The 21,359-nt window shown below is 37.9% G+C and overlaps 1 protein-coding gene across 1 annotated transcript in view; it reads right to left on the reverse strand.

Annotated features, from left to right (window-relative positions):
• Nucleotides 1–21,359, reverse strand: part of REDIC1 (regulator of DNA class I crossover intermediates 1) — a 47,126-nt gene that overhangs the window by 7,450 nt on the left and 18,317 nt on the right. The window contains exons 3-9 of the mRNA XM_084748254.1: nt 17,999–18,137; nt 15,493–15,625; nt 15,103–15,151; nt 13,689–13,865; nt 4,296–4,411; nt 2,593–3,083; nt 1,755–1,824 (exon numbers count right to left, since the gene is read on the reverse strand). Of these exons, the coding sequence (XP_084604380.1) occupies nt 1,755–1,824; nt 2,593–3,083; nt 4,296–4,411; nt 13,689–13,865; nt 15,103–15,151; nt 15,493–15,625; nt 17,999–18,137 (1,175 nt within the window). The remainder of the gene's footprint in view (nt 1–1,754; nt 1,825–2,592; nt 3,084–4,295; nt 4,412–13,688; nt 13,866–15,102; nt 15,152–15,492; nt 15,626–17,998; nt 18,138–21,359) is intronic.

Below are 21,359 nucleotides of genomic sequence, written 5' to 3' on the forward strand. Positions count from 1 at the left end.
TATTATTTCAAAACTGGATTTCAAATCAGAATTATATGACTTAACAATACGGATAGACAAGTAATATGCCAAACTGCCCATTTTTTAAATGTATGGGTTAAACATAGATTTTCTGTGCATGTCATATTTGTGTGTGTCTGTATGTGCATAAGCATGCACACATGTACACAAGTATGTGTATGCACATGGGGTTGTCAGAGTTCAACCTCAGGTTTTGTTCCTCAGGATTTATCAACCTTGTTGTTTGAGAAACAGTCTCTCATGGGGACCTGGGTTTTGATGCGTAGGGAAGACTAGCTGGCAGCAGGACCCAGGGATCCTCCTGTTCTCCCCTGCCCCAGTGCTGGGATTCCCAGTGTGCACCAATACACCGGGTCTTTTACACAGTGCCGGGATGGAATGCAGGTACTAAGTCCAACCCAGCCCTGAAACATCCCTACTGTGACACAATCCTGCAGGGAACTCAGAGCCACATCCAAGACTGGGAATCAGGCTCTTGTTTTCTTTTCCTTTTGGTTGTTGTTGTTTTGAAACACGGTGCCACGCATCCTAACTCTCTTTGGTAAGGCTGAATTTAAATCTCAAGGGCAAACAAAATTTTTCTCATAAACTTCCAGATAACTGAAGAACAAGAAATTTAATTTCTCAATTTTAGAATTACAGCCTATGTTTTAATTAATAAATAAATGCCAACTTCATAAAATGACATGTATGAATTCCTTTTATCAATAGATACTCTAAAGATTTCCATAAGATGTTAATCCTACAACAAAAATTTGAATGGTACATTTCAAATCATAAAGATCTGGCTAAATTATTATTTAAAAATAGGAATATTTAGTAACTATTAGCTAAAATAACATTTCCTTTAATTATCTATAATTGTAGATAATTATTTAGAAAAGCCATCAAGGCAGCCTTAAAACTCAAAAGAATAAACCATGTCTTAAGACATAATGAATCCAAGTAAAAATATAAGATACAAAATACTTTTTACTCCAGCAGCAGTCAGAAGCTAAATCATATTGTGCAAATGGTTTTCATGTAACAAAAAGCATAATAATAATGAGATATAGGGGTGGCACCCCTCAAGATATCTGCTCTGTCACAGGGGGTGTCTGTGGGAGGTGAGTGCAGAGGATGTGGAATTCCGACGCCCACACATGAGGATGTTCTTACTATGCCACCTCCCTGGAGTCTCCCTCTCCCTGAGTCTAGTAGCATTCCTGTGGGGACCGCGAAGGGAGACAGTACGCTGTCTGTGCCAATAACCATTCTACACATATGATACTTCTATTGCTGTTAATCAACAAATTGATATTTAGAAGATAAATGGTGAATATTCAACACTAAATGGTCAAATAAGAGGGTATTTGGAGGCTGGAATTTGTGAATACCATGTGTTTAAGAAGTTGCTAATACTCATTGTAAAAAACAAAATGATAAGGCTTCTTTGAGACCAGTTTGCTTGCCTTCCAACAAAAAATATTACCATTTCAAGTTCCACTTATTATTTTCACTTACTTATTTATTATGTATGCCATGTCCTGCTTGCCCACCAGAAGAGGGCACTACATCTCATTACAGATAGCTGTGAGCCACCATGTGGTTGGTGGGAATTGAACTCAGGACCTCTGGAAGAGCAGACAGTGCTCTTAACCTCTGAGCCATTTCTCAAACTCCCATTTATTAATTTGAATATATGTTTATACTAGATCCTAACTTAAAATTTTTATATTTAAGTAAACACTTACATAGAGTACACTGGGTATTCCTGGGTGTTTCTCTGCAGTGCTTTCAACTGATCATCACTTTCAATTTTTCCTTCAAAAATAAAAGCATACACTGAACTAAATTTAGCATCATTAATTTTTATTTTTAAATCAAAGCATTTTAGAAGGGTGCACATAGGGGGCGTTGGTGGTCCATGATGTAATACGGTGAAACATACTAACTGTGGCTTTATATATCTCTAATCACATTATATAAATTAATGTACTGTCCACTCATCTCTTGGTATCTGATAGGAATTGGTTCCAAAACCTTCCCCTCTACTTATTACCCTACAGATATGAAAATCCATTGATACACCAGAGTCGTGCATAAAATGGCCCTATCAATTTATGTAATGATTACTGTCTCATATTCTTTATATCACCTCCAGATGACTTAAGAGTATCTGGTGCAGTATGAATGCTCTTTTTTTAAAGTGCTTGTGTGTGCGTGTGCGTGCGTGTGTGTTCACACATACTGCATGTGGGTGGAGGTCGGAGAGCAACGTTCAGTTGTTGCTTCTTTCTTTCCACCACGGGTTCTCGTGTTAAACTCGGGACAGTAACAAGCCATCTGGCCAACTCCAAAGACCTTATTAAATGCCATATATATACTACTGATTTGTAAATAATGGTAAGAAAAAGGTCTGTACATGTTTAGCAAAGACATCTTTAATAGTTTTAGTCTATATAGTTAGTTGAGTCTGAAGATATAGAACATTTGAATGTGGAGATCCAATTATATGTGTATGTGTATAAATAAATGAAACACAGTAATATATATATTTATATAAATAAAAACTGAATGTGCAACACCAACCTTTTCTTCCACTGCTGGTTGGGTAACAACCGTTCTCAGAAGATCTTCTAAATTCATTTATTTCATTATTCTTGTACTCCTTCCTGTAAGGCTTGTTTGACTGGCATGTTTCTATGTAACTTGTATTAAAAGGTAGATTATGAAAAGCTGCTTGTGGAACTGTAAAATTCCCTTTAATGATCCCACCAGTGGAATCACTTTCATCAGCAGAAACTACATGGGGATCACTCATGCTGCTATAACCACACTTGTAAAAGGCTGCCCTTCTCCCTGGCTGATCTCTGCTTAGTAAATCAATCATGTTGTGACTAACGAAAGAGTTGGGATTGTCCAGCAGATGTCTCTGAGTTGGGTGGATCACATCTTCAAGACGATTAGAAAATTCTTTCCCTTGATTTCCCCAAATGTGTTGCACCGATGTCTTTTCCATAGCAAAGTCTGGCTGTCTTCTTTCATACAGGCTTCTAGGATCTTCACACATAGCCACAGATCTGTTAGTAAGAAAATCATCAGTTTCTAGACTTTGGGATAAATAAAACCATATTCAACAGGAAGGTTTGATCATTTTCACTTACAAACACTAGCTCAAATAACCAAATAATCATAATTTAAAATGAGAAAATTTGTGTTGGAGAGATGGCTCAGCACTTGAGACACTGGCTGCTCTCTCAAAGGAGCTGCGTTTGATTTCCAGCACCTACATGGTGCTCACAACTACTTATAACACTAGTTCCAGGGCACCCAATGTACTCTGCTGGCCTCCTTAGGCACCAGGCACAGACATAGGGCACAGACACATATGTAGGCATGGATGAAATAATTGTTAAAAACTTTCTAAATGAACAAATTATTTAAATGGTGTTTCCTCAAAGACAGAAATATGACCAAAATATATGGTCATCATGATCAGCCCTCAGGGAAATAAAAAGTGAAGTCACAATGAGGTACCATCTCATGCCACTTTTAAAAAAGAAAATATAAACAGCAGCAGCAAAAATAAACAAATGCTGAAAAGGAGATGAACAGAAATTCTTACACGTTGTGTAGAAACATAAACTAAAAATAGGATCACCATTTTAAAGAACAGCAATGAGGATCCCTCAAAAACTGAAAATGTACCAGATGATCTAGCTAACTCTAAATGAAATTGGCACAGCAGCATTGTTTATTATAGTGCTATTCACAAGAGCTAAGACACGGAATTACTCTATGACCATCAATAGATGAATGTCTTTAAAATGCAGGATATAATCACAGAATAGTGTCCAGCACAAAAAACAAAACCATGTAGGTTATATCAAAATGGACAAAACTAGAGAACATTACATTAATGGCAGACACAGAAGGATAGGAAAAAATATTCTCTCATATGCAGATTCTATAAAAGCATCCTTTACAGTAGAATAGTGCTTACTAAAAGCTGGGACAACTGTGGGCTGCAATAAGAGGAAGTGCAGAGGCTGAGCTTGACATGTCCATGCAATATCCATGTGTAGAACTGGCACCCTGAAGTCTTTTAGTATGCATGGTATGTTAGTGTTTAAAAGGGCAAAATTTAACTAACTAAAAAATGTGTTTCATTATAATGGCTTTTTTCTGTAATATTACTTATATCCTCAGCTGAAAATATTTGTGTCCTTTAAAATTCAAACTAGTGACATAGTGTCCCTCACTCTGCATCTTTCCTCCCACACTCTGCTCACCTGTGTATTCTCTCATATGAGGCTCCAAACTCTTCTGTTTTCTGAGATGAACTGAAAACATTCTGATGTTTATTTAATTGGGAAAATACAAAATCAGAAAATTTCCCATTATTGAACTGAAAAAAGGAAGAAAATGATAAAACAGTGTGTACATATTTACAATTTAAATTGCTTACCAAGAACAGCACTTAGGTGAGCAATCTCTATACTAAAGACATTTTGCTTAGTCTTTTAAAAAAAGTAATTTCAGTCCTTATTGAAAACCAAACAAATACTCTTCTAACAATACAATCGATGTCAATATTAAAATAATTAGTAAATCACAAACATAACAAAATTTATACTATGATAAAGTTAGCACTTTTGAACTTAAAGTTGTGTGTGTGTGTTTGCATAGGGAAAAAACCAAATGAGAGTCCATTGTTAATGCTGAAGAATACATAAATGTAACTTCTTATGCTGGCTCAAACTATACAGGAACAAAACTTCATACTTGGAGCATGTGTCACTTATAAGTTCTGAAATAGAGGAAGAACAAGCCCGTAGGCCATAAACTATAAGGGTACCAGGAAGCAGGGACAGCTGACACGAAGGTCAGCTAATGAGACGCCTTTCTGAAAAGCAGGGCCAGTGACAGATGTAAACACAAAGTCATCTTCAAAGCAAGAAATGAGCACACACACAAATCAAAGAGACTGGGAGTCATGAAAATGTTTCTCAAACTTCTCCAAACAAGATGCAAGCATTTCCTGATGCTTCCCAGTATAGAGAAGAACCCCAGCCTTTCTTTGTAGCCAGCCTTCTGCCATACAGGATCACTCTATTTACCTATCTGCAAATAATTACTAATGTGAAGTTACAGTTTGTATAGACAAGATGAATGTTTAAGTAGATATCATATAATGTTTTGTTTTCTATCCTACAAAGTAATCAACAGAATACAGAGGCTTAAGCTGATGTAGAAACAAGGTTTTGTCTCCAAGATATAAACTACTTGGATCCACTCAGCCATCCCTCTGCATCCCTCTGTGTCAGCCATAGAAACACTCTCGGCCTGGGAATGGCCACACCGGGCTGGGACTCAGGTAGTTGATTTTAACTCCTCTGCTACCCATTACAATCGCTGTAGTCCCATTACTAGCCTTGAAGCTAGGAATGAAGTCTGACAAAATAGACTTTGAACCAAATCTAAGCAGAAGAGGTAGGAAAGGACACTATATACTATTCAAAAGAAAAATCCACTAAAAGAGTCTCAACACTTCTTAACATCTATGCTCCAAACACAAGGGCAGCGAAGTTCATAAAAGAAACATTACTATAGCTTAAATCACATACTGACCCTCACACACAGATAGTGGGAGACTTCAATACTTGATTCTCACAAATAGGTCATTCAGACAAATACTAAACAAAGAAATGCTGAAGTTAAGTGACATTGTAAATCAAATGGACCTAGGAGATATTTACAGAACACTTTACCCAAACACAAAACAATATACTTCCTTCTTAGTAGCTCATGAAACTTTCACACAAAAAATTGATCACATACCTTAACACAAGTTTCAACAGATATAAGAAAATTCAAATTGTATCCTATCAGACAACCATGAAGTAAAGGTGAGTATCAACAACAACAGAAAGTATATAAACTCACAGAAACTGAAAAACTCATTACTGAACAAAAAAATGGATCAAGACATATATTAACAAATAAATAAAAACCGTCTGGGAGTTAAATAAAAACAAAAAAGCAACATACTCAAATGTATGAGACATTCGATGAAGGAAGTTCTAACAGGCAAGTTCCTAGCACTAACTGTCCAAATTTTTAAAAAAATGGAAATCATGTTCTAACTTAACATTACACCTGAAAGCTTTAGAACAAAAAGCCATCAAAATGATGGCAAGAAATAATCAAACTCAGGACTGAAATCAATAAAAGAGAAACCGAACAATAGAAATTATGAGTTGGTTCTCTGAAAAAAAAAATCAGTAAGTTTGCAAATCCTTTCTATCTTCCTTCCTTCCTTCCTTCCTCCCCCCCCCCCCCGCCCCTTCCTTTTTTCTTTCCAAGGCAAGGTTTATCTGTGTATCCTGGGCTGTTCTGAACTCCCTCTGGAGACCAGGCTGGTCTCGAACCCAGAGATGCCCCTGCCCCTGCCCCTGCCCCTGCCCCTGCCTCCCAAAGTGCTGGGATTACAGGTGTGCACCACCATGCCTTGCCAGATTGTAAATCCTTAATAAAACCAAAACAACTCTGAGATTCTATCTTACACCTGTCAGAATGGCTAAGATCAAAACTCAAGTGACAGCCCATACTGGTGAGGATGTGCAAAAAAGGAAACAATCCTCAACTGATGGTGGGAGTGCAAATTTATACAACCACTTTGCGAAACAATCTAGAGTTTTCTCAAAAAAGACCCAGCTATACCATTCCTGGGCATATACCCAAAAGAATCTCCACCATACAACAAGGACATTTGCTCAATTATGTTCATAGCAGCTTTATTTGTAATAGCCAGAATCTGGAAACAACCTAGATATCTCCAAATGAAGAATACATTTACATAATGGAATACTACTCAGCTATTAAAAATAAGGAAATCTTGAAATTTGCAAGCAAATGGATGGAACTAGAAATGATCAACCTGAGTGCGGTAACCCAGACCCAGAAAGACACGCATGGTATATACTCACTTATAAGCAGAGATAAGCCAAATAATGCAAGACAACCACACAACAATACACAGACATAAAGAAACTAAATAACAAGAACCCTAGGAAGAATACTTAATTCTCATTCAGAAGGACAAATAGACTAGACATCAGAATCAGCTGAAGAGAAGGAACAGGAAGGAAGCCTACCATAGAGGTCCTCTGAAAGACTCCACCCAGCAGGGGATCCAAGCTGATGCTGAGACTCACAGCCAAACTCGGGTGGAGCACAGAGAGTCTTATGGAAGAGTTGGAGAATAGAAGGATCTGGAGGGGTCAGGAGCTCCACAAGGAGACCAATGGAGCCAACATATCTGGGCAGAGGAGGGGGTGCTGCAGAGACTGATGCACCAACCGAGGGCCATGCATGGTGAGGATACAGACCTCTGCTCAGATGTAGTAGACAGGCAGCACAGTCTCCTTGTGGGTTCCACAATATGGGGAGTAAGGACTGCTTCTGACATGGACACTGGTCTCCACATGTTGACCACTTCCCCCTGGCAGGGCAGCCTTGGCAGCCACAGAGGAGGAGAACACAGGCAGTCCAGATCAGACTTGATAGGCTGAGGTCTGATGATGGGGAGGAGGGCTTCCCTTTCTAAGGACCAAGGGAAAAGGGAGGGGGATGAGGGAAGGGGTGGGACTGGGAGTTGAGGAGTGAGGTGGCTACAATCCAGATGTAAAATAAACAAATTTTTTTTAAATGCAACCCCTGTGCCAGGCTCTGTGGTGCACACCTGTAATCCCAGCACTCATACAGGCAGAGGCAGGTGATCTCTGTGAGTTTGAGGTTTGCTTGGTTTACAAGGTGAATCCAGGCCAGCCAAGGCTACACCGAGAAACCCTGCTTCAAAAACAAACATTCGAACAAACAAACAAGAGAAGGAATAAAACTTAAGAACAACAACAAAAACAAAAAACCTAGAAATAATGTTTTTTATGCTGATCTTTGTATCACTTTGAATGTGAAGAGTGAACTGAACTCAACTGTCATCCAAATAAAACCTGTTAAATTTTAAAACAAACAAACAAACAAACAAACAAACAAGAAATGCAAATGCTCAGCCGGGCACGCTTGCACATGCCTATAATCCCATCACCCTGGGAGACAGAGGCAGGTGGTGTTCAAGACTATCCTGGTTAAAAAACAACAACTAATAATAATAATAATAACAACAAAGACAAAAGCAGAAAAACAACTTCATCCCTGAGTGCTGGGACTAAAGATTATGTACCACCAAACCTGACTTTGGAAGCTTCTCTTACACAGAGAGAACCCATAGACTTTCATCACCTATGAAAAGAGAGGCAAAACCTCTATTTCCCAACATAACATATTCCCTGAGTTCCATTCTGATGTTGCAACATCTTTAAAGAGTACGGGTAGATCTAATTCAATAGTTTTTTTTCCAGTATCCACTGTCTTTCAGCTAATCTTATTCCCACTTTCTGTTTATCATGTTCATATGTGGCAAACAAGACACTAGGCAAGAAAATGTCCTTGCTTCTACTGCAGATAGAAGAGAGAGAGAGACAGTGGGGCGGGGAGGCAGTTTTACTGGGACAGTAATAGAGAGGTCAGTCTGCAGGGAGAGAACTCAACTGAAGACTGAATGTACCAGAGAATGAGAAGGAGCCAAGAGATTAAAGCAGATTTCTGGAGTTAGTTTGAGGCCAAGCAGAGCAATTCCAGGACCAAGAAATAAGCCAGATTGAGTAAGTCACCTGACAGAGGATTTGAACCAGAACTCCTGAATTGAACTAGCCAGTTGTGAACTAAAAAAGAACTAGAAAGGGGCCAGTTATTCATCAGTAAGCCTCCAAGACAACAATTACCTCAGGAGAATAAAAGCTCATTTTCAATAAACACTTCTAGTAAAGTAGCAGAATACAAAATTAACTCACAAAAATCAGTCACCTTTCTATATATATAAATGGCAGACTGAGAAAGAAATCAGGAAAACAATACTTTTCACAGTAGACTCAAAAAACATTTCTTGGGATAACTCTAATGAAGCCAGTGAAAGACTTACATAATAAAAACATTAAAACAATAATGAAAGAAATTGAATATATCAAAAGTTAAAAAATCTCCCTGCTCATTGATAAGCTGGATTAATATAGTGAAAATGTCCATTCTCCCCAAAGTAATCTATAAATTTAATGCAATACTCATCAAAATTCTCACACAATTCTTCACAGAACCTGAAAGGATAATTTTAAGCTTCATGTGAAAACATGCATGTGCACATGCATGTGTGTGAGCGCGCACGTGCACACACACAACAACAACAAAAGGATAGCTAAAATAATTCTGTAATAATAAAGGAACTGCTGTAGGTATCACTATCCCTGATTTTGGGATATACAATAGAGTTATCATAATAAAAACAGCATGATGTTGGCATAAAAAGAAAAATGTTGATGAATGAAATTGAAGACCTAGATGCTCACCTATAGGTACATTGTTTTGTTTTGTTTTTAACAAAGAATACACACACACACACACACTCTCTCTCTCTGGTGAAAAGATCATATCTTCAACAAATGGTACTGTTCAATCTGGATAGGTGTATTCAGAAGACTGGTAATAGACCCATGTTTATCACTCCACACAAAACCCAACTCCAAAGGGACAAGGACATCAACATATGGACAAAGACACTGAATATGATAGAAGAGAAAGTGGTAACAGTCTTCCACTCATTGACATATGACAGAACTTTCTGAACAGAACACCAAAATCACTGTCACTAAGAGCAACTAATAAATGGGACCTCATGAAACTGAGAAACTTCTGAATGACAAAGGACACCATTACCTGGAAAACATTGGCAGTCTAGAGAATACAGAAAGAGCTTTACCAATTACTCATCTGATAGAGGGTTAATATCCAAAATCTATAAAGAACTCAAAAAAAAAACAGACATCAAGAAAACAAAAATCCCAATTTAAAAAGAGTACAGAATTAAATAGAGAGTTCTCAAAAACTGAAACACACATCACTAAGAAACCCTTAAAGAAATATTCAACATCATTAGTCATCAAGGAAATGCAAATCAAAAAACTAGTCAGAATGGCCCAGATTAGTAAAACAAATGACAACTCATACTGGTGAAGATGTAGGGAAAGCGGAATACTTATCCACCTCTGGTGGAAGTGCAAACTTGTACAGCCACTATGGACATCAGTGTGGTAATTCCTCAGGAAATCAGGAACAAATATACCTCAAGATCCAGCTATGCCCCTCTGGGACATATATCTAAATGACTCTATGTCCTACCACAGAGACACTTGCTCATTCATATTCATTGCTGTGCTGTTGATAATAGCCATAAATTAGAAACATCCTAGTTATTCAACAACTGACAAGTGGAAAGAAAATGTGACTTATTTACACAACAGAATATTCAGCTACTAAGAAAACTGAATCATAAAATCCATAGGTTAATGAATGGAGCTAGAAAAACATCCTGTGTGAGGTAAACCAGATCCAAAAAGAAAAATATATTGTATATATGCTTTTATATGTGGATATCAACTTCTAAGACTTTGATAGGCAAGCTACAATCTGTATAACCACATTAGTTGGGTATAAAGTAAGGAGCTGTAGAGAGGAGGCTCCTAAGGAAAGGGAAATAGAACATATAGTTAAAGAGAGACGGGGAAACTTGAGTGGGAGACTTAAATGGGGAGGGAAAGAAGAGTGGGGCAGTGGAGGGAGTGATGGAAGATACAACTGGGGTAGTCTGACTAAAATTGGCCTCCACGGGCTCACATATTTGAACACTTAGCTATCAGGGAATGGAACTGTTTGGGAAGGACTAGGAAGTGTAGCCTTGTTAGAGTATGTTTGGCCTTGTTACAGGAGTAGACTTTGAAATTTCAGAAGTCTACACCAGGCCCACTGTCTGTCTTTCTGCTTGCAGCCTATGGATAAGGATGTGAATCTCTCAGTTATGGTTCCAGAGCTACACCTGTCTGCTTCTCATCATGATGATCATGAACTAACTTCCTAAAACTTTAAGCAAATCTCCAATTAAATGCATTCTTTTATAAGTGTTGCCTTGAACATGATGTCTCTTCTCTTCACAGCAATAGAACAATAACTAAGACAAAACCAAACACAAAGGGCCACTTGGGAAGTCATATGGAAACCTACTACTGTAGAAGTAGCTTCTTAAAATATATACATATATGAAAAAAATTTAAATGGCTCACCAAATAATAAGGGAGATAATACCCCAACTCTGGCTACAAAGTGAAACTTTCAGTACCAGGAATGAGTTGCATCCAATTAATTTGTTGGCCAAGGAGGCCCCAGGGAAACTCACACTTAGGAAATCTCCATGATGATTGGTTGCTCTCCACAAAAGGATAGCAAGGCCCTATTGCTGAATACAACACTTACATACCTAATTGAAAATGGATAATTTTGGTTGGTGCCTAACTAGACTCCCCTCACCCACTGACGAGTGTTCATGGTACTAGAAGGCTCCTGAATGCTACCAGAGGAGAAAGGTAACCACCAGCCCTGCTAGCTACAATGCTGACCTGTCTATGTGATATCCTGGTGCAACAGTGACACAAAAGTTGTGGAAGAAATCAACCATGATCTGACTAGACCCAAGGCCCACTCCATGAGATGGAACCCATGCCTGTTACTGCCTGGGTAGCCAAGATCCTAAGACTAGACAGGCCATTTGCCAAGGGGAAAAATAAAAAGCTATTATTCTGCCAAAGGAACATCTAAACAAAATAACTCCTAACACTACTCTGTTATACCCATAGATCAAGAGTCTGATTCAGCCATCATCAGAGAATGCTTCATTACTGCAGAAGATTCCAACTAATGAAGAGATGTGCAAATGTAAAGTGTAATAGGAGTGTCAGTCCTACGTGGGATATCTTCATCAATGCCCGCTTGTCAGGGCTCAGGGAGACATGAGAAGGAGGAGGAAGAAATCCTGTAGCAGTCAGAAGGGATGGACAACACCAAGACAATGGTGTCTTCCAGGCACAGAACTAACATACACACGAAATCACAATGAATGTGGCAGCATGCACAGGCTGCACTGGACCAAGCCATATGGAGCCCCAGTGCTGGGAGAGGAAGTGAACATGAGCTCCCATCACCAACCAAGAAGCTGTCTCCACTTGACAACTGCTTACAAAGGAAAAATGTGTTTTCTCCAGTGGAGTCTCACACAGTACATAAACTGCACTTAAGGGTAGGCCCCATGCTCAGGAGTAGTCAATAAAAAAACAAACTCAACGGTGGTTTTGTAGATGTGTGTGTATGTGTATGTGTGTGTGTGTGTGTGTGTGTGTGTGTGTGTGTGTGCGCGTGCGCGTGCGCACGCGCATGTGTCTGTATGTGTGTCACATTGTTTTGTTTGGGCACTTATTTTATCTTACATTTTCTTATTTATATATTATTGTTTCTGATTTTGTGTTTTTTATTGGGTATGTGTGTGTATATCCATATTTCTTGTACATTTTCATTGTTTTCTGTTTTAATTTATGGGGGTTTGTTTGTTTGCCTGTTTGTTTTCTTTTAAAAAACAGAAAGGAGAGGAAGAAAATGTGTGGGTAGGTAAGGAGACCATAATTAAATATATTGTATTAATTTTTAATGACAAAAAAAAACCAAAAAATATATAAACTAGATAACACCTAAATGTTCTTCATTAAAACATTAAGAAGTATTAGACCCTAAAATTGGCAAGGCTCCCATTTATACTGTAATATAATACTTAATTTTCTCTTCTCCAAGGAAAAGTAAAATTAATTTAATATTTAGTAAGAATGAATTAAATAACTGCATAATTAATTCTAGAATATATAACCATAATATATATTTATGGGTTTATAAATTATATGTTCATTATAAATTTATTTATAAATGATATATACAGGTAATTATGGAATAAAACTTATATGCAAAAAGTAAATTCTAAAAGTAATTAGTTTGGCTAATACGACATGTGTGTAAAACCATTTTCTCCTCCTCATTATTCACTAGTAAAATTAACTTTTAATACTCTTAAGGCTATAAACATATTTGCTAGATTCTCTTGTATGTGCTATGACATATGTATTTCAGAATTTTAAATTTTAGATCTTGCATTAGCTCCAGAAGACAGTGGCTGAGCATTTAAAGAGTAAATCTATCTACCTATCTACCTACCTACCTACATACATACATACATAAATACATACACACATAAATACTACTAACTGAATTGCATATACACATGTTTTCTTTAAAAATCATAAAAAGAACCAAGCTTTGCAAGTTACATTTAAGAGCTTGCTACCGTATGAAGAAGTCTGTATGATGTTGTTCACATGTTGCTTCCCATATCATGAATACTGAGTCATCATGGCAGCCCAACCCATCATTTCAATGATGCTGACTATCAGATGCTATAAATACACTAGACTACTTTCAAAGTTACTTCTAATAATATAATTACCTCTAGGATTTTGAAAGAACATTTCATTATTAGACTCATAACCTTCTGAAGTACAGAGAATCTTTTGGCATAAGATGAAATATTATCCTTCATTTATCACCATATTTGGTTAGCAATTTGAAGCCTATCTTTTCAAATTTATGAAAAGGAGAACCTATCATGAAAATATGACATCAAAGAAGTGATGCCTCTGCCGTACCTGCTCACTGTGGTTTGCTTCATATGTGGATTTCCAAGGACTTGGAGCTATCCTTGAGGTGGAATTTTGGTTTAGAACATGTCTGTTAGAGGGTAATTCTGCTGGAAAAGACGGCGGAGGATAACTGTAGTTTTCTGTTTTGTGGAACATTCTGTGTGAGTTCATATCTTGTGATGACTATAGGAAAAGAGAAGGTAAAATCACTAAAATTAAAGAAACTAGAAGTCAAAATAATAGAACTAAAATTAGTAGAAAAGGGGTGTGGTTACAAAAAAGGAAGTCCTAAGGAAAGGCAAGCCATTAGTAATTCATAGGAATCACTGAGATGGTGCACTTATCTAGTGAGATTTTAGTTAAGAACTCCTCTCCTCTGCTTGTCCCCACAATGCCTTTTCTCTCAAGTTCTACATGTCTAGTGACATAAACTCTTCTAGTGACATAAACTCTTAGAAATGAGATAACAGATGTCCATGGTATTTCACTATTACCATCATCTTCCACTACCTTTCTGATCTAACTTAATCAAGGATAAATAAAAATAATTAATATGGCTTTGGAAACCAACCTGTGCATTTTCTAAGTCATTACTGTTTTATTTGCAAAAAAACAATTGTTTACTTTGAAAATGATCTTGTGATAAATATGAGTTCCTATCATTTGATATAAATAATCTTTCCATTATATTTGAAAAGAGGAACTGATCAGTGGTCATGTGAACCAATAAAAGACTGCCTCAGTGGGAGCTGTAGGATGGCCCATCAGTAAGCTGCTTGCTATGCAGGTATAAGGACCCAGTCTGATTGCCCCACACCTACATGAGCCAGCAGTGTCCGTCACACTTGCCATCCCTGGGGAAGCAGAAAAACAGGCTGTTCCCTGGGACTCACTCCTTACACTTGCAGACCATTCAGTGTGTCTGAATCAACCAGCTCTAAGAACAGAGAGAGTCCTTGTCTCAAAAAAACAAGTTGGAGAGTGAGTGACCTCTGATCCTTCCATGTACACACAAATACGCATCTACTATCCCCAAGGACACACACAAAAACAAATAAATAGATTAGTAGAAGATGGTGGATGGAGGGAGAGAGACAGACAGACAGACAGAGACAGAGGCAGAGACAGAGAGATGGGTGGATGGATGATAGATCCTTAAAAGTAATGTCTATGTAAACTGTGCTTTGTAACTCTTCAATAACAAGAAGAGGACTGGCCACATTACCATCACTCCAAGATGGCTTCATAATCAGAGTATTTCTTAGGAATGTTTCCTACATTGGAAAACTGTAAAAGGAATCATTAGAAACTGTAAAGAAAGTTGAAAGATAATGACTTTTACCCAGTATTTTAAAAGTTAGATCATCAAAGGGCATGGAACAATTATTAAAACAACTGATAGTTTTTTTTTTAAACTCACTTGAACTGGGCCAGTTTCTTCCTTGCTACATAATCTTTGATATGGTACACTAAAGAAAATAAAAATTGAAGTTAAAAATACAAACAGCCATAAAATTTATCTTGTGAAATTTATCTTTAAATTTCAGTGGCTACACAAGCACTCAACATAGAAAACTGGTGAACTATTCCAGGGTCATAATACCACTAAGTTTTAGGGGGAAATTACATTAAATTAGGATTGGTATTTCCTAACACATCAAGCTAATGATAAGCATCCTAACGGTTTTATGATATCATTAAACAAACAAGAACTGGAGATTGAGGATAATGTCCTTCTCAATAGCCCAGCAAATAAGAAAGTTGTTGAGTTTTGTCAGGTGACACTGTCACTGTCCTGGCTAGCACTTACTTATTTTCCATATCATCGATGCACAGTTTAGAAGGTACACAATGAGGTGTCATTGGAAGTTCTAAATCATGCTTTCGTAGTGGGATTTTCAAATCTCTATTCATATTCACATGAGTTGGTCTTTTCATGCTTTCTATAATGAAAAACATGTTAAATAATAATATTTTTAAAAAGAAGCTTTAAAATAATTGTTTACTATATCATTCTTCAATTAATTGTACATATAAAAATGTTCTTCTAAAATATGTTCTATATACACTATTATAGAAACAGACTGTTGACAACTATTAATTAAATATTTTCTCCTGCTTCTTAACCCTCAATAAAAGGACTCTACTAATTCAACCTCATTTCTTCTTTCCCAGTTACTGTACTATATCAGGTATTATGTTCTATATTCTCTAGTACTGTATATTTTCTCTATTTTAGCAATTATCACACTTTATTACACTTGATTAATGTGTACACCTTACCTCCCTTAACAAACTAAACTTTAGAGCAGTGGCTCTCAACTTATAAGTCACCACCAGGCAACTCTTTCACAGTGGTCACTTAAGACTACTAGAAAACACAAATATTTATATTATGATTCATAGCAATATAAAAATTAAAGTTACAAAGTAGCAATGAAAATAATATTATGTTCATCACAACATGAGGAACTGTATTAAGTTGCAGCATTAGGAGTGTTGAGAACCACTGCTTTAGAGGAAAAAACCGTGTATCTTTAAAGGAAAAAACTGTTTATCATATTATGCAATGAGATCACTGTTTTATTTGTTCAGAACCCAACCCACCTACGGTAGGAATTTCTCTTTTTCTGTATAACCACCTCTTTTTGGACAAACACTTGGATCAGAGGTAGCCATTTTAGCAAAGATAAATGAGCCACAGACTTCTATCCCCCTGACTCAGTGCAAATGTCCAACTGCTGCAGGCCAGCAGTACCAGATGGCAGTGCCTCATGGAACTCAAAAATATGTTATGGTATATACTCACTTTTAAGTGGAGATTAGCCACATAACACAGGATAAAACCACACTACAATACACAGACCTAAAGAAAGTAAATAACAAGGAGTGCCCTCGGGAGGATGCTTAATTCTCATTCAGAAGGGCAAATAGACCAGACACCAGAATCAGTTGAGAAAGAATAGGAAGGGAGCCTACCATAGAGGTCCTCTGAAAGACTCCACCCAGATGGGGATCCAAGCGGATGCTGAGACTCATAGCCAAGCTCCGGGGTGGCGTGCACGAGTCTTATGGAAGAGTTGGGGAATAGACGCATCTGGAGGGGTTAGAAGCTCCACAAGGAAACCAATGGAGCCAACAAATCCTGGCAGGGGAGGGGGTGCTGCAGAGACTTAGGCACCAACCAAGGAACCATGCATGGTGAGGACCTAGACCCTCTGCTCAGATGTAGTAGACAGGCAGCACAGTCTCCTTGTGGGTTCCATAATATGAGAAGTAGGGGCTACTTCTGACATGGACACTGGCCCCCACATGTTGACCACTTCCCCCTGGCAGGGCAGCCTTGCCAGGCCACAGAGGAAGAAGATACAGGCAGGCCACATGAAACTCGAAAGGCTAAGGTCAGATGTTAGGGGAGGAGGGCTTCCCTTTCTGAGCACTAGGGGAGGAGGGAGAGGGTATGTAGGAGGAGGGTAGTATTGGGAGGCGACTTAGGAAGGTGGCTACAATCAGGATGTAAAGTGAACAAATTAAAAAAATTTTTTTTAAAGTTTTCAATGTGCTATGAGAGAAATGACCAGTACTCTTTGGGAACTGACAATGAGAAACACTAGTATCTAAGACCAGCTTTTTACTTTTTGTGATTAAGATAATCTGAGAGGTTCCCCACTTAACAGAGAAAGGATCTTAGTAAGATTTGAGTTCCCAATTAAGATGTTTGTAAGGCACAGTGCACTACTGCGCTCACCTTCAGCAGCCACCGAGTTGTGACTAATGAAATCTTGCTTTCTATTTCATCCCCCATGTGTAATAGTATTTACCATTATACTCAGTAAACACATGTTGAACAAATGATTGACTCCACAAGAAGAAAGTGATACAGTTCATGATACATTCCAAATGTGGTACCTTGGCATCTAAGAAAGCTGAAGAAGCAGAAGGGCACCCTCAGCTTTCCTTGCCAAGTGTGAAGAGAATGCAATAACACATTCATGACGCTCTTCTCTCAAGCTAAACTTTGGTGACTATTTGCCCAGAAATAATAATATCATGATTATAATAACTCCATGATAAATTAACAATATCAAACAAGTTAATCTTATACAACACACACAGCCTAAAAATAAAATAAATAGATAAAACAACAGAAGATCTTAATTCAAATACTGATTAGGTTTATCATTTAAAAGGACAACATAGTTTTAAAATAAATTTTCCGTATGCTTTGAGTTCTGGAATTTTGATACAATTAGACAGCTAGCCATTATTATGAAATACCATATCAAGATCAAAACAAATGCTTTAGAAAGACTTACCTGGTGTTTCCTTCTTGGAAGATATCTGATTTACCATATACAGATTAAGAAGGTCTAAACTGACAGTGGGGTTCTTGACAGGTGAAAAAACTCCCAATAATTTCATCTTTGATTTTAACTTGTTCCTTTCAAAGTATTCCTAAAGTAATTAAGAATTTAAATATTAGCTGGGCACAGTAGAGCATGCCTGCAATCCCAGGCAGGCAGATCCCTGGTCTACAAAGCAATTCCATGACAGCCAAGGCTACACAGAGAAGTCCTTTCTTACAAAACAAAAAAGAAACTTAAAAGTATTAATTTCCCAATCATACAATTCAAGATAAATCATAAACAATAAATGTAATGAAACTACTCTGCTACCAACTTCATGTTTTCATAGTTGTGACCCAACATTCACATTTACATGTGAACTGAAATCAATTATGACAGCTCGTAGCTGCCTAGAGACTTTAAATCTGGCAGGTAAAACAGTGTTGCACACATGTGCACATGCACACACACACATACACACACATTATTAAATAAACCTGTGCAACCAACTATGAGCAAACGTTGTGAGAACTAACCTGCAACCAATGCCAATTTAACTCACTGCATCCCAACTGCTTTATGTTTTCTATAAACCAGACTTGCACATATATATCATTACTTGTCCAGTTATATATTTTCCTGGATTTCTGAACTACAATTATTCTTCTTTTTTAGTTATACCTTTAGTTTACTAAATTCACAGACATTTTAATTTTTATCAAAGGTTTATTTTATTTTTTATTGTGTGTACGTGAGTGAAGGTACCTGTGGCATCTTAAGTCTGTTACTGACTCCTCCACTGCAGCTAGAGTTCCAGGCTGTGGTGAGCCATTTGATGTGGGTGCCCCAGACTAAACCCAGGTCCTCTATAGGTAGTTCATGCTCTGAAAGACTGAACCATAGCTCCAGCACTCTTTTAAACTTTTAATTATTTTAAGCTATCAAATTAATGGGCTTCATTATTGCATTTCCATATGTATGTGCCATTCTAACTTTCTTAGTTGTTCCTGTCACCCTCTCTTCTCCACACTCCTCTTTCATGCCACTCAAAACTCTGGTCCCTCCTCCTCCTATTTCAAGACTTGTACATACACAATAGAATATATGTATGTTATATATTCATATACTTATGTCATTTGTTTTATCATTTTAAATCTAGGTTCTATACATGAAAGAAAACATGAAATATTTGTCTTTCCTGCTCTGGCTTAATCCACTTACTGATTTCCAGATCCACCCATTTTCCTGCAAATGCTATTATTTCATTTTTCTTCATAGCTAAATAAGTATGTATCAAATTTTGTACATTCTTCTAATGCCTTATGTGCATACAGGCTGGTCCTATTCTCAGCTACCAAGAATAGTGTAGCTATAAACCAAGTTAGTCAGCCCTGAAATAATATACATAGAAATAACAAGCATCTATTTATATATTTAGGAATACATTATATATTTATGAACACACACACATACATACAACAGAATTAACAAAGAAACAGAGGCCATGGATTTGATAGAGAGCAAAGAAGGGGTACGGGAAGGATTGGAAGAAGGAACCAGCTGGTAATGGCCTGCCTCATGCAGCACGGAGAGGGGTGTGGTCTAGGAATCTGAAATATGAAAGCCAGAGAGGGAAAGTGTGGTGTGGTGTAGTGTGGCGTGCGGAGGTAGTGTGTGGCATGTAGCAGTGTGGAGAGACCAGAGAAGGATGGTGTGGTGGACACAGAGAAACATTTCAATGCAGTGGCTGGGAGGAGACTGCTTGCTGCATTTGCTGTTGACATGGTTGGTATTGCCCCCAAAGAAACCGGGCTGACTGACTCTAAACACTCAGGAGAAATAAAAGGGTCTGTGCCCCCTTTCCTCACTAATATTATTTCTCATATCCAGGGTTAAGGGGTTGGGAGAAGGATGGTAGAGGCTTCAATACATCAAATAAAATGGTTAAAAACAATTGTCAACAAGCAACTCTGTGATATTTAGTTCTTGAGACATTGCCCTCCCCCTTAAGGTCTACCTATGAAGCTGTAATAAGCTTCTTCCTAAAACTTAAAAAAGAGAGAGAGGTCTCAAGCAAGATGTAAACATTCCATTAAACTAAATGAATCGAACATAAAAGATATGTTTTATTTGAATGATCTATAATTCTACATTGGAATAAAATATCTTGAAAAATATCATATCATGCATGGTTCCATAATAAAATAATGGGCCCTGTGGGATGCAAATATTTTTTCTTGGTGAAAGGATGTCTGTATCATGTCTTATAATTGATGGCATCTCAGAATTAAGATGTTATGTCTAAGCCACTGCATTTTGTGGTAGATAAAAGCCAGCGAGGGTGACAACACAAGCTGCTGTTACCAGAGATGGTCTATAAACTGGGGAGGAGGGAGCAGGTGAGAAAAGGGAGAGCAGGAGTAAGAGAAAAGCTTCTTGGAGATGATTTCTAAGACCCATGGATGAGTCTGAGTTAGTGTCAGAGAGTAGCAATGTAAGTTTACAGGAGTCAAGAAGGGTGCGTTATAGAATGCTAGACTGCACAGGAAGTAAGCCTTTCTTTTGAGGAATACTGAATAATAGGTTTTCTTTTTTTCCTTTAGTTCTCAGGCTAGTTCCTAATTCCTGTACACAGAAAAGTCAAAATAAGTGACTATTTTATCTAAGACTAGGCTCAGCCTTTCTGATGAAGTCTTGCTTGGTAGAATCAACTAGAAAATAATGTAAAGAGAAACAGAAATCTTTCAGATAACAAGTGAAATGTTAACTTGCAATAACCATTAGAATGAATAATTAGAGCGATAAAAAGCCTACAGAATGTGATAAGAAAGCAAGGGGTCTCCACTGAAGAGAATGTATGGGGGATGATGACAAACTGAAGTACATTTGACTGGAAACACTTGACATCAGCAAGGCTGCACAGGGCAGCAAGCTGGGAAAGAACACAAGGTGGAGGTGGCTTTAGGACAGAAGTGCTGTAGTAGCAAAGAGACCCAGCCAGAGCAACTCTGTGCTCTCAGCTGCCCCTCGCTTCCCTCTAAGTCTCTGCGAGCACACGGATGCCCTGGGGCTCCTCCTTCCTGCCCTCTCTGTATTTTGATATTTACTGCATAAGGAATCTCAGCGCTTACATTCTTCCATAAGATGCTCCTCTTGCTCAGGGCTATACACCTGAGAGTGCCCCGCACTAACTGCGTGCGTTGACAGATGATCTCGGCTAAAGCACTTACTTCTTCCACAGGCCACAGTTTGTTTCATGGTCATACTATTAATGTACTAGTGGAAATCTGGGGGTTCCCCTGGCATGTGCTCCCCTCTCCTCTCTCTTATT

Source organism: Acomys minous (assembly GCF_964271855.1).
Source record: "Acomys minous genome assembly, chromosome: 12".
NCBI lineage: Eukaryota > Metazoa > Chordata > Mammalia > Rodentia > Muridae > Acomys > Acomys minous.